At 45.3% G+C, this 12,872-nt stretch overlaps 1 protein-coding gene across 1 annotated transcript in view; it reads right to left on the reverse strand.

Moving 5' to 3' along the window:
• Positions 1-12,872, reverse strand: part of LOC119446428 (uncharacterized) — a 43,430-nt gene that overhangs the window by 10,698 nt on the left and 19,860 nt on the right. The window contains exons 3-4 of the mRNA XM_049663369.1: positions 10,921-11,030; positions 2,071-2,211 (exon numbers count right to left, since the gene is read on the reverse strand). Of these exons, the coding sequence (XP_049519326.1) occupies positions 2,071-2,211; positions 10,921-11,030 (251 nt within the window). The remainder of the gene's footprint in view (positions 1-2,070; positions 2,212-10,920; positions 11,031-12,872) is intronic.

The raw sequence follows: 12,872 nt of genomic DNA on the forward strand, positions 1-12,872 counted from the left end.
CTAGTCTGGTCTCCTAGGGAAGACGACTGCTTCATAAGCGGACACATTTGGTGCAGAGGTGTGTCCTCACGTGTTGGAGTGGGCTTCCATATATGGAGCCACGGTAAATATGTAGAATAAACCCTTTTTCTCTCGCTGCTACTCCCGGACGTACTCATCCCTATGCCTGAAGGATCACCGGCCTAAACGCTAACCCGAGTCCCAGCTGGTGGCTTCATGTACAATGTCGTTCCGCGCACCTAGTGTTGGAGTTCACGTAGTCTGAAGGTCTCGAGACGCGTTGAAGTGAGAGACTGCACGAAGCGTTCGCTAACCGCTACCGGCGCTCTTCAGCACACAAGTGTTGTGACAACGAGTGTTAGTGGTCATCGAGGGATCTGTTCAAATGTGCCCATGCGCGCGTGAAATATGGTGATTATTTAATTCACATGCGAATTTCTACTGCAATTTATTTGGCTGACAAATCTATGAAAGTTACTTGGTGTGCTCCACTAGATTTTCGTGTAGTTATCCAGTAATTTCATGTAGCTATCAACTAGGTTTGGGCAAATATTCTAAGTTTCGAATAGGAACGGAATATTACTCACTAACTATTCAAATTCGTATGTGAAAAAAACTTCGCCATTTTCGAATAATCGAAGCTAGCTAAATATTTCTCAACATCGGACGTAAAATCTCATTACTGTACTCTTTCGCTAAACAAAGTATCGCAAATTATCAGAAGTGAAACAATGACAAGACTTTTGAAAGCAATGCAGACACAAAATGGGAAATGCAAGGTTTTATTTGGTTTATCAGCACAATAAGCCAACATGATAACCTCCGATTTTTTGGTAGTGCCATTTAATGTTTTCGGCAATCTATTCATGTGACAGTTTTATCTTTTGTGCAACAACCAGTGATATTTTCCTTGCAACAAGCCCTTCCACACGTGTGTGTGGTACACAATGTCTTCAGCAACTTTTGTTTTTCCGAAGTTCGGATCTTTTTTTTTTTTTGGTAAGCATTTATATAGTGTTATTAGAAAGCTAGTTATGTAGCACCCATTTCACGGAAAGCTTATTTTCAGCCCGGCATCTAAGACTCTGAGAGGTTATTGGTTCAGCTTTTTTTTAATGACAGTGATATTGTGTTTGAAACTGATTCCTTGTTCCTGATGGGTAGCTGTCCGTTTCGCACTAGTCGGTACAGGTGTAATATTCCTGCTGAACATAATATGCGTCTGGGTATTCGATATTCAATTTTTGCTATTCGTAGTCGAATTGTATTCGAAATAGTTGATAGTCACCACCTGTACTATCAAGGCTTCATCTTTCGCACGAAAGAGTCTCTCTTCTTAATTTTGTAGGTTTCCTTTTGAAGTGGAAGAAAAGAACCACGGAAGAGCTTGAGCACCGGAAATGAATGGTATTGATGTTTTCGAAGATGTTCTATGACACTGTTGACATGCACGCCTTAAACACAATTGTCCATGCTGTTAGCAAATTACTATTAATTAATAGCATCAACACACAAATACGGGACGTATTTGCATGTTGCTGCCAACAGCATACACTTGGCTTCATTCGAATTTAAGGCTACGCTTCCTTTTTTTAAACTTAGTCCAAGGTAGCTCGAACCCCATATGTGCATACAGAGGGCTTTTGCTTGAAGCATATAGATCACACACGTATTATAAAACAGAAAACAATGAGAAAACTGAGTACAGGACAAAAACAAACAAAAAATTTGTGTTTATATATAACACTAGCATCTAGCCTGCACAGGCAATTTTATTCCACTTGGTAACAAAATAGGGCGGAAATGCACCGTTGAAGATATCAATATGCTAAAATAGTAATTAGAAGTTTTTCGAAATGCACTCATTATCTAGAGCTTCGGTATGCGGTGTAACAAAAACGGTGCTCTTTTAACATTCTAATAATAGTAACAATATATTGCGTCCAATCAGTGCTTTGTTGTCAACTGTTAGCAGTACTGCGCACTCCATAACGACTGGGCGTCTACAAACCGGAATTATAGGCATTTCAGGGGCAAGATAAGGTGAGCAGGTGGTAGTGTTCAACTCACTTGGATCACCTCTGAAGAAATGATGAAAGTGGATGCTGGCAGTTCGATCCGGATGACCTCCGTGCACAATTCCGACAACTGTTGCGGGTACTCCAGCAGACGCACAGTCGGCACGTACTCACCGGATTCCTTCAGCACACACTGCCGGAGATAAGGGGGGGGGGGGGGGGGGCGGAGAAGGTACCACTAAACATTGCACACACACGCTCAGGGACGGGTTTGTGAGCGCACCAGAGTTCCTTGTCAAGTTAGGATGACCCATTTACACACCGCCACCCCTATTTTGTAATGCTTCACTAGATTTTCAGTTCCTACGCATCGCTACGAGTGGACGTTCCCAGCGACAACGGCAGAGTCTTAACCAATGAAGAGCTAAGATAACGGAAAATGAAATGGGTCGTTAGAAGATGTGGCACCAGGCTTTGGGTTTAATGTTGACGTCTCAAACCTCAATGTTCGTGAACGTTTCTCCATTTGACACTCAATCACTTTTCCCTCATGATTATTATTTGAAACAGGGCGGTGGTATGTGATTCCACACTGCACTTCATACTATTTCGGTTCATATGCAACTCTGATGTCATTAAACATCCATTTCTATCTTCACCTATTGCTGGTTATAATAAGCGCAGGGTTACACCTCTCTGGTGCTGCCAATATTTCTTCTATGTCGCTCTCTTGTTTCCTTATGAGCCTCAAATCTTCCGAACGCATCTCACTTATGTTCATTGCTCCAATGATTACCCTCCCATTAGTCCTTAAATCCAAGATCTTTATGAGGAAGCGGCTGGCAGCGGATGGTCACTGCGTTTCAGTGCCTCCGGTCGGCGATTCCTTAGCCAAAATTTTATAAACAGGAGCTCTCACCGTCTACTCGAATGCGCTAGGGTGAAGGTCTTCAGTGAAGGCAACTTTTTATCGTAGAAATCACACAGATATCCAAGATCGAGTGGCGCACACCACTCGATTTCAGAGGCTACGGTTATTGAAGATCAATGCATTCTTTAGTCGAAAGAAGGTTGTGGGTTTCGATAGCTGTAGAGAAATGCTAGACTGTGATAAACGCAAAAATTGATTGGCTCAAGTAGGCTAGGTGGCTGTTTGTCACCGCCCCGTTTCAAAAGTGATGCCAACAAACATCGTCATCATAATCGAGGAGGAGCTCGGAGATGAAGCCTGTTTGTATACACTCATGTAAATATGTATTACTGGCCAGAACAGTCAGGCATCGAAGAGGCGGTGCGGTATGCGCGTGGTTTTCTATTTCTCCCCTATACCTTAAATACAAAACGCCAATGCATTTTTTGCGACGAGGAATTATCACAGTTCATTGTAACCGACAGCAAGTGACGCTGCCTCAAATTCAGAGCAAAGAAAGTATTCGCTCATGTGCCGGCGTTGCTTAACCCTCTAACTGGCTTAAACCTCCAACCCCTCCTTAACGTTATCCCCCTTTTCAGTTCACCCAGCGACATTCATCTTGCGGTCTTTCCTTTGTCCACCCCTCTTGAAGATTTGAACGTGGGAAACCTTGGCAACTTACCGCACTCATAGCCTCATTTATCCACAGTGCAACATATGGCGACGCTGTGTAATAGATGGATGCGAAAGTACTTGCGGTGCTTGTACTTCAAAGGAAGGACGCCAACTGCGGCTTCTATATTGAAGTACAAGTGAATAGACGAATTGCACTTATTTGGGGCAGCCGCTGAATTTGTCGCAATGAAGTGCATGTTTTTTTTTAAATAAAGTTACATAGTGACCGGAGCATGCATTTTATTTAGGTGGTCAAGGATTACAACACCCGAGTAAATTTGCTACCTTTGCTGTAACAAATAATGCAAGCACCAAAAACATATCGCAAATAAAAACTACATTTCGCGAAGATATGAGCCTGCAGTTTTTCTCTGAAACGGGTAAATCGTTTACTGAAGTTCGGCAAATGAAATATTCGCGAATATGTACAGCCTCCCGCATTTTTTAGCTATATCGCGCGAGAACACCCTCCTGAAGGGAGCATCGCATTAGATGACTCTTGCAAAGGAGAATGATTAGTACACTTGAGAGTACTTCTGCTGGTCTGGCTGATTATCGCCGCTTAAAGGCGCTAATGTGACGCGTGATATAGTTAAAAAATGGTAAACTCGGCGGTAATGCAGTTCCACTCAACGTGAAAGCTGGGGTAGTGCGGAGCAGTAATTCGCTGATGTTTTCCTTGTGTTTTCCGTGTGTTTGTCTTGTTATATCCCGTGTTTATCTTGTGTTTAGCTATTTTTTTCACGATATTGGGATTAGCTTGCCTGCGCTGGCGAGCAACTTCAGCTTCTCGGGCGCGCACCGCTTGATCAGCGCTGCGTCGGCGGTGTCTTTCACGGGCGAGCGCCCGCTGTCGCTCCAAGCGTGCTTGCTGCTCGGCGTCCATGGTGGAGAGAGCGTCCCGGAGCACGGGAACGGCTCTTTCAGAGCGCCCTAGCGGAATATTTCCACTTGTGAGGCTGTGGTGCCCTCTCTTTTCATTAATTTCAGTTAATGAATGCATTAGTTCAAAATGTTTTCCTTATTTTATATTATTTTATACTTATTTGGTTTAATTTTATTCATTTCTAGGGGAATTTTATCGGAATTTTAGGTTTTACGTAGACCTAGTGTTGCGCGTGACACCCACCGACGAGGGACGACATCCCGGGCTCCTAAAGGGCTCCGCACTTAAAATGCGGGAGGCTGTAGGATTCGGAGCAGTTGATCATAGCTACATCAAATTTGCCCATTTCCTAGACATAGTTTACAGAATTCTGATACCTGCTTGTAATGCGTAGATACAGTGAAAGCCTGATGCTTTTTTTTCCCGCTTGCGTACATTGTTAAGAAATTTGAGTAACACAAACATATTTCAACATTCTCAAATTTGTAAATTTGAAAGCGAAAATTTTGAGATCGCTTCATCATCATCATCAGCCTATTTTTATGTCCACTGTAGGACGAAGGCCTCTCTCTCCCTGCGACCTCCAATTACCCCTGTCTTGCGTTAGCTGATTCCAGCTTCCGCCTGCAAATTTCCTAACTTCATTACCCCGCCTAGTTTTCTGCCATCCTCGACTGCGCTTCCCTTCTCGTGGTAACCATACTGTAACTCTAGTGGTTCACCGGTTATCCATCCTACGCATTACATGGCCTGAGATTGCTGCAGCGGTTGCCAAATCAGCAGCTCTGTTTCCCATGTATACGAATAAGTTGTAGGTTGGAGTGGAGTGGTACAGACCTAAAGACCTGTATCTCCGGTCATAGCCTAGGCCCTACTGTTTTTGGCATGCCTGGGACGATGGATACATAGAGTTTAAATGGGCCCTGAACCACCCCTCGAGCTTGGTGAAATAACATAGTCCGCGGATAACATATGCTGCTGTGAACATCTCAGCCAAGTTTTTTTAAGCGAAGCTTTATAGGATCATAGGCTCACAAGTATCGGCGGTGGTGATGGTGGTGGTGTCACTATAAAAATGGGCCGATCCTGGCGATAGTGCAGAAAGGGTCCGAGCTCAATGGCACATACCAGGGACAAAAAAGACAGAGAGAAAGACAGAGAGAAACAAAAAAAATAAAGAGAGAACGAGAAAGAAAATTACCACGAAAGTCAGAGAAAGAGAGAGAGAAAGGAAGAAAGATAAAGAGAGATACAAAGAAAGACAAAGAGATAGAGAGAGAGAGAGAGGGAGAACGAAATATAGATACACACAGAGAGAGAGAAAGAGATAAACTCACCACGGCGCTGAGCCGTGCTCCCTCAAGGGCTGCAGAAGATAGCGCCAACCTTTCCTTTCCCAAATGAACCACTTAGTAGTCAGATACAGACACGACAAGCATCGACCCCCATTTTCTCGACAGGGGAGTGGCTGGTGATTTTTGTCGTATGCGGTGCGTAGAGCTCGAAAGCAGAGCACGAAGTGACCTTTCTATCTCACGCTCTCTTTTCAACAGAAGCCATGATCCTCATTCTTTTCTGTGCGCTATAATTCGTAATAAAGCGCATTGCCATATGCGGCTGCGATTGGTCGCTGCGGTTGGCTACACCGAGGCCGCAGCTGGGTGCCGCCACGAGTCCACTGGCTAAGCGCGCTTCGGCTCGCTGAGGGCAACCGCGTTTGGCTTACGTTTAGCGTGTCGTAGGCACCAAAATCGGAAGTCGTGGCGGCTTCGTTAACATCCAAAATTAAATTTGAACTGCGCGACACGGTGACATTTCGAAGGCGGAGCGTTGTTGCCACGCCCCACTCCGCCGTAGCCTTCGCAGTGCAAGGCATGGAAGGGTGAAGGGGAGCGCAGTTTTGGCTGTGTTTGATTGCCAATAAATGCACTTCTGGTGAACGTGAAACAGCGCATTTTCACTTCAAATGCCTTTCTCCACTTCGCTAAAAAATGGTTCAGGACCCCTTTTGCTGTGCTCCTGGTAGAAACAATTCTGTGAACACCTGTAAATAACATTGTGCCTTATTTCATGCACAAGATTGCTCTAAAAACATCTTTTTCGTCAAAAAACACCATAATCATTCACAATCTCTGCATAAAAATATCGCAAGTATTCAACATCGGCCCGTTTGAGAATGCACTCTGTTCTTTCAGAAGTAAGGTTTGATTTTGCGTGGACAGTGCCGCAGAAGATAAGGTTTCTCACTTTCTGTCAGCGGGTGATAATCACTTATTGAGGGCCGCCTACCGCGGTAACCGTGTTGCTGGTGTCCTGTGCTAAGTGCACAATGTCGTGGGATCGATTCCCAGCCGCGCGACATTCTGATGGTGTGCAGTGCAATAACGCTCGCTTTTATATATTTTTTATTCGGTCACGCCTCAAGGTCAACTGCAATGAAATTTAACTTTGGTCAAATTGGTTTTAAATGAGCAGCATGTAGCGCTAAATAAACCTTGGCAAATCCGCAGGGCTGCTAATTGCAGTACGTAAGCACACGATGCGCGCCTCTGATGTTTAGCCGCTATGACATAAGCCCCGGCACAACATCGTCTCCATGGTTTTTCAGCGCAGCACGCTCACCCGCAGGCGCCGCCTAATTTTGGAGGTCGTGCCAAGAAGCCACCGTTCAAGTTTATGCGTCACTTTCGGCGAGCGACAATTGCGGCGTGTTCTAGTAAAAGGGCAATTGCTTTGTTTGGATCTTTCGGCCGTTCTCGTGGTTGGTCAGTGGCGGATGGTCGATGGTCGGGCTTGGGACGAGGGAAGGCGAGGAATCGCACCGAATGAAAGGGTGCGTGAGCTCGGGCAAACCAGTTGTGGGGACGAGCGCGGGGGGGGGGGGGGAGTGGGGGGGGGGGGGGGGAGGTACTAGGTCGGTTGGATCACCTGGACCATCGTGAACTAGTTCATGACGGGACACGAGACGTTCAGGAATTGTGCAGCTTGAGTTCAGAGGTGCAGACACAACGCGACATTTGAATGTCAAGATGTCGACGCGGTGCAGGCCTATGTTTTGCCCGCCTAACTGATCGCGACGTGATCGCGACCCGAACACGCTAGATCGCGTGTTCGGGCTATTGGCTTACATTGACAATCATCGTCGATGGTTTCTGCATAAATTCAATTTACTTCAGTATCAAAATCAGCTTATTTCCTGAGCTTCTCGTGAACTACTACTCGTATTTCAAACGTAAAGCTTGGCACGGAGGCCTGCTTCATATCTACACTATCCTAAACTAGACTTTAAAAGTGGTGCAAAATTGTGCTGCCTTTCGCGTTTAAACGAGCACTAAAGATAAACGCCTAATCAGCTCAGGCTGAAATGTTCTTCCGAATAACTATTTTCATATAATAGCTTTACTAGTAGATATGAAAATGAAGGTCAAATTCTCCGTCATCTTTAAATTTTCGAGCTGAAACTTCCGCACTGGTTGCAAGCGTGATACACTGCTTTTAAGGTACATTGTTGTATTTGGGTCGTCGTGGCTCACTAAATGGTCATAAAACTTGTCTTATTCAGTCTTTCCCTCTTTAAGAATACAGTGCGATAACAAATTAACTATATGCTCGAGAGACGCTGTCAGAATTAATGACGTCACGGCGTACTGTTTCGGGAGTTAAAAGGCAGCGTCGCCACTGGCTTTCGTTGCTTGCGTCATTTCTAGCTTACCAAGCACGGCTTTTATATTATCACAGAAGCCTAATGTGCCAATAAAACCTAAATAATTTATCACTCTAGAGTCTCTTTAATGCCATTGCCTCTGCCTAGTTGGTACAACCGCGATAGCCACAAGCAGTGCTGCCCCTTGTTCGCATTCGTACACGTGTTTTTACAGCGAAGCTGTTTAGGGCTATGATTCCATGTATTTTTCGTGTGCGTAAGCAATAGCTCAGGTCCCGCGCGAACGCGCTCGTGCCACTGCTCGCGCGTTCGTCGTCGTCTTTTCCCACAGCTGCCTCGTCGGCGTCTCTCGGATATGCATTTTCAGTAGATTAGTTATCAATAGGCACCATTTTCAAGATCAGTAGAGTCCCAGGTAAATAATAAAGGTTTCTTAAAGATTTGCTGCTGTGCGACCCGCGTCGGCGACGTCTACGTTCGCACCCATAGAGTTAATATAGAGGAAAAGCTCCCCATGGCACCCGTGTATTGAAATCGGGAACTGCAAGGGCACTGTCATACCCGATGCAGGCGCGGACGACGAGATGCGATTCAGACGAAGCGCGCAATTAACGCCATCCCGAGCCTCCGTCAGTATGGCAGCGCAATCTAGTTAAGGCGCCTTCAAATGCAGCCTTTTAGACACCGTAAATTTCACATCAGAATTTTCTAAGCAGCCATCCGATCTTTCTAAAACATATAAGGTATGAACTTCAAACGTTGTCCGTGCCTACGTGCTACGTGTAAGTGCTTGCTTTTGCATTACATTTTGAATATTTTTAGTGCTACTAAAATCAGTGGTAGCAACATGGCGGCGCCTTTGCGGTTCCCATTTTTTCCATCCAGATTTTCCTCTAGAGCTGGTATACGAACTCTAGGTTCGCACCGGCCTCTCTTTGTCGGCGTTCCAAGCGCTTGCGTATGTACTTTCCTTTCCTCCCGCTCTCCCGTGGTGGTGGTATATAGACAAACCAGAGAGACAAGTTGCCGTTCTCCATTTTGAATTTCACTTCTCTTCTGTCATCGTAATGGGGAGGCGGCGTATATATAGTCCGGACTCCCGAGGAGAAACGCTCCTATGAAGAGCGACGGCGAGAAGAGATGCGAGAGGGCAATCGGCGCCGACGGGTCATAAACACCAATTGTCCACCAATCAATACAAGTAACGACCTACGATCAAGACAAAAATGTGTTCGCACCTTTGTTCAAAATTCTGTGTCATGTCTGTGTCGTGTGCTAAACAGCTTCGCTGGCCATCCACCTTCACAGAGTTGAATGGCTTGATTTTTTTTATGCTTCAAGGTTGAGCCAACACAGACGTGACCTCCCGTGTAAAGCTTACAAAAAAATAAAAAAGTTATCGCAACGAGATAATGTCAATGCGTGCAATGGTTACGCTCTGAAAGAAAACGGCCTAGTAGGCGATCCGTACACGCACAATGTTGGTTGAATAGAGAGAGTGAGACAAGCGTACGAACGCGTCCCGTAAATGCGTTTACAATAGTTTGTCAGACCATGAATACCACTGTGGCTTTCTTGCGAGAAAGCAAACCTCATACGAGAGTGTAGCGAGTGTTTACAGATCCCAAAGTCGAGGAGCAGGCAAGAACACAGTAGTTCAGGAAGAACTCAGCGTTTTCATGTAATAAATCTCCCTCGCACGCGTACCAAGACTGTGCATTTTTGTGCAAAAGAAACAAAACAAGTTATTTGAGCTACAATAAAAAAGCCCCTCTTACCGTCAAAAGAGGCTTGTGAGGCCAGCAAAAGAACAAAAGGGAAAGGCGGTTGCCAACACCGCAATTATGTTCCCGCAGCAACCCGCCTTACCGTTGTGGATTGTGAGGGCGCCCGCTCAGACATAGTTGTTTGTGTTATTGGTGAACATAAACTGCATTGTATTATAAGCGAGGCAAAGACTTGTACTTATCTAGTTATAATCACTGCCTAACGAGTATTTAGTTTTGAAAGGATACTTTATCAGCCTAGACTCAATTTCTATATCCTCATTTAGTTGCTTCGCTTTGAAGATTATAGTGCTTCAAGAGCACAATAATATATTGTCTGTTTTGAAACACGTCGAATTGGGTCTTTAAGCGCCACTAAAGAGTGAAAAAAACCTTAAGCTACGTTAAATTACCTTCTACAATATAAAAAAAGGGTGACATTTACTCTGAAAAGAGGCTTCGTAACCAAGAAAAGACGCGAGAGGTGGGTTGCGACGCCACCTCGAAGTTCCCACACGAGCTCGCAGTTACGTACGTATTTTGACGACTGGCGTCCGCTAAGACGAGCGAACGTTTTTTTTTTTTTTTTTAATTAGGATGGACTACATTTTATAAAACAGCCAGACACTGCATTTATACAGTTTCAATAACTTACGGAAGTACAATGAGCGAAATGCGAAAGTATATTTTGAAATCAGGGATGTCATATTGCCGTACCGGGGCTGGTGACCTTATCAGAAGGACTGATGCTTTATCAGTATGAACTCATTTAGTGTCCCCCCTTAAGTGAAATGAAATCTTTGCACTCTTTTCGATAGAAATACGGCCGCCGCAGCAGATGACGCCAGCTACGACATCATAATTGGCAGCAAACCACCGTATAAGGACCTGGAATGTGTAATGTTTATCTTCGGCACTGCCTTATTTTGAAGATAGCTACTATACTTCGTGGATTCCCCGCGTTAGCTTCGTGAGCAAGGTTACAGCCGTGTGCTTACACTGTATTTCTCGAGCCAACCGTTGATGATAGCCGACAGGTTGTAGTACCTCGGCTTACTCATCCACTGCTGTCCTTGAAGGTGGTTCTGACGTGGAATGTAGTACGGATCTGCAAGAGACAGCGAGTGTTAGCTTAGACAGCTATTGAATATAAGTAAACGAGTGACGCTGTATCAACTCTTCCTGTGACTTGCTTGACTGCGTCTTTCAGGGACGACTCGGACAGTATAGAAAGAAGGGGCTTTTTTGTGCAACCAACTATTAGCGCCAGTAAACTTAGGAAAGCGAGCAATAATTACACATTCAATTATCAACGAAATTAGGAATTAGACTGATCACTCTGAGAAACTTATTTCAGCAGAGAAATTTGAAGCCTGGGCTCGAAATTTCAACACTAAAGATGTCCGTTCTCAAACTCGCAGCGAAATGGGATGGTGTTTCATATTTTTTAGATAATTATAACGTAGATAATTCTGCCGAGAGATAAAGAGAGTGGAAGAAAAAAAAAGCGGCAGTTTCGCCCGAAAGGCGAAGCATTGATTGCGATAGTATAGTTTAATGGCCATATATGGTTGTAAACATTCGCTTACTAACTAAATAGACAAGCATGGTGTCACGCGCGCACTGGTAAACATGAACACATCTCGCTCCATGACCGCGGAAACTCGCCGTGAAAACGCCGGAGTGAGAAAGCGCGCCACCAGCAGCGGGCAAATTGACCTTCGTGCTGTCTTTCGCCTCGCTTTAACGCGAACTAAACGTCGAAAGCACAGCACATACGAAGCTACCGGCACTCGGCACATTCACTTTGTCCCCATCGCAGATCGCTTTGAAGATGAGGCCCGCGCGGGCGCGCACTTCGCTCACATCGCAGATCCCTTTCAAGATACGGCGCCTGCACGGCCATGCTGTGAGCAGCAGCCGACGGAACGGAATGCACCCCCTCCCTCCCTCTCCATTGCCTCTTCCTCGTGCCTCGCGCGCGAAAGACCGCGCGCTTCCTGCCTGCCTTCTTCCCTTGCGAGCGCTACATTGAGCCGAGATTTCACGGCTTACCCTCGTACGCCTTCACTCGTGCACACAGCGCACGGTGCGTGGTGTGCACCGTGCGGTGTGTTTTATTTATCGCTGTTGAACTTTATACGGAACCTCACGGCGACGCCGACGGCAGAAATGCGCATAGAGTGTCCATGTAATTGCTATCGTAATTAAAAAGGCCGTTAAAAAAGTCGACTCTTACATGTAACCTGAAGCTCAATACGTTACATTGAAACTGAAGAATATAAAATAACAAAGTTTGGTGATTCTAATGAGTATATAGATAATTTTAGCCATCGCGCCGCCATACTGCGTGAGCAGCGGTGGCATCTATATGAGCCAGCAGACTTCACCGCCACGCCCGCCTGGGCGAATGCTTCGTGCTGTGTAGGCAGGCACAAGCTGGCTGTGTTCTGCAGTTGCTACCAGTTATTTTCGGGTAGTCATGGTTTAAGTGGCATAACGTAACGTTTTCTACGTTCTAAACGATTCTGTGAGACGCGTTGAAATGATGTAACTCCCATGGCCGGTGTATCTGCTGCCGGTGGGACGACCAGAGCACCCGTGTTTTAACCCACAATAATAAGCCTTGGAGAGCAGTTTTGTATTTACAAACGTTCGTTTCACAAATATGCCCTCATTGCAACATTTAAACTATTTTGTCTCGGCTGTGGCTTAGTAGCAATGAGTAGTTCACGAGACGATCGCAGCAGGGTGGTTGCCGTTCTGTTGTTTACGCCGATAAGCGTTGAAACTTACTTGTAGAACGACTTCACGAATAGTTCGTTAATCAGACAAGGTTTTCGCTAGCTTTCATTGATAGTTTCATTAATGCTAACATCATGCCACATAGGCCGCAAGGCAATCAAAACCGATTTATCTGTTGGTTCTTGTTCGACCCGCCATCTGACGC

This window comes from Dermacentor silvarum, chromosome 1 (assembly GCF_013339745.2).
Source record: "Dermacentor silvarum isolate Dsil-2018 chromosome 1, BIME_Dsil_1.4, whole genome shotgun sequence".
NCBI lineage: Eukaryota > Metazoa > Arthropoda > Arachnida > Ixodida > Ixodidae > Dermacentor > Dermacentor silvarum.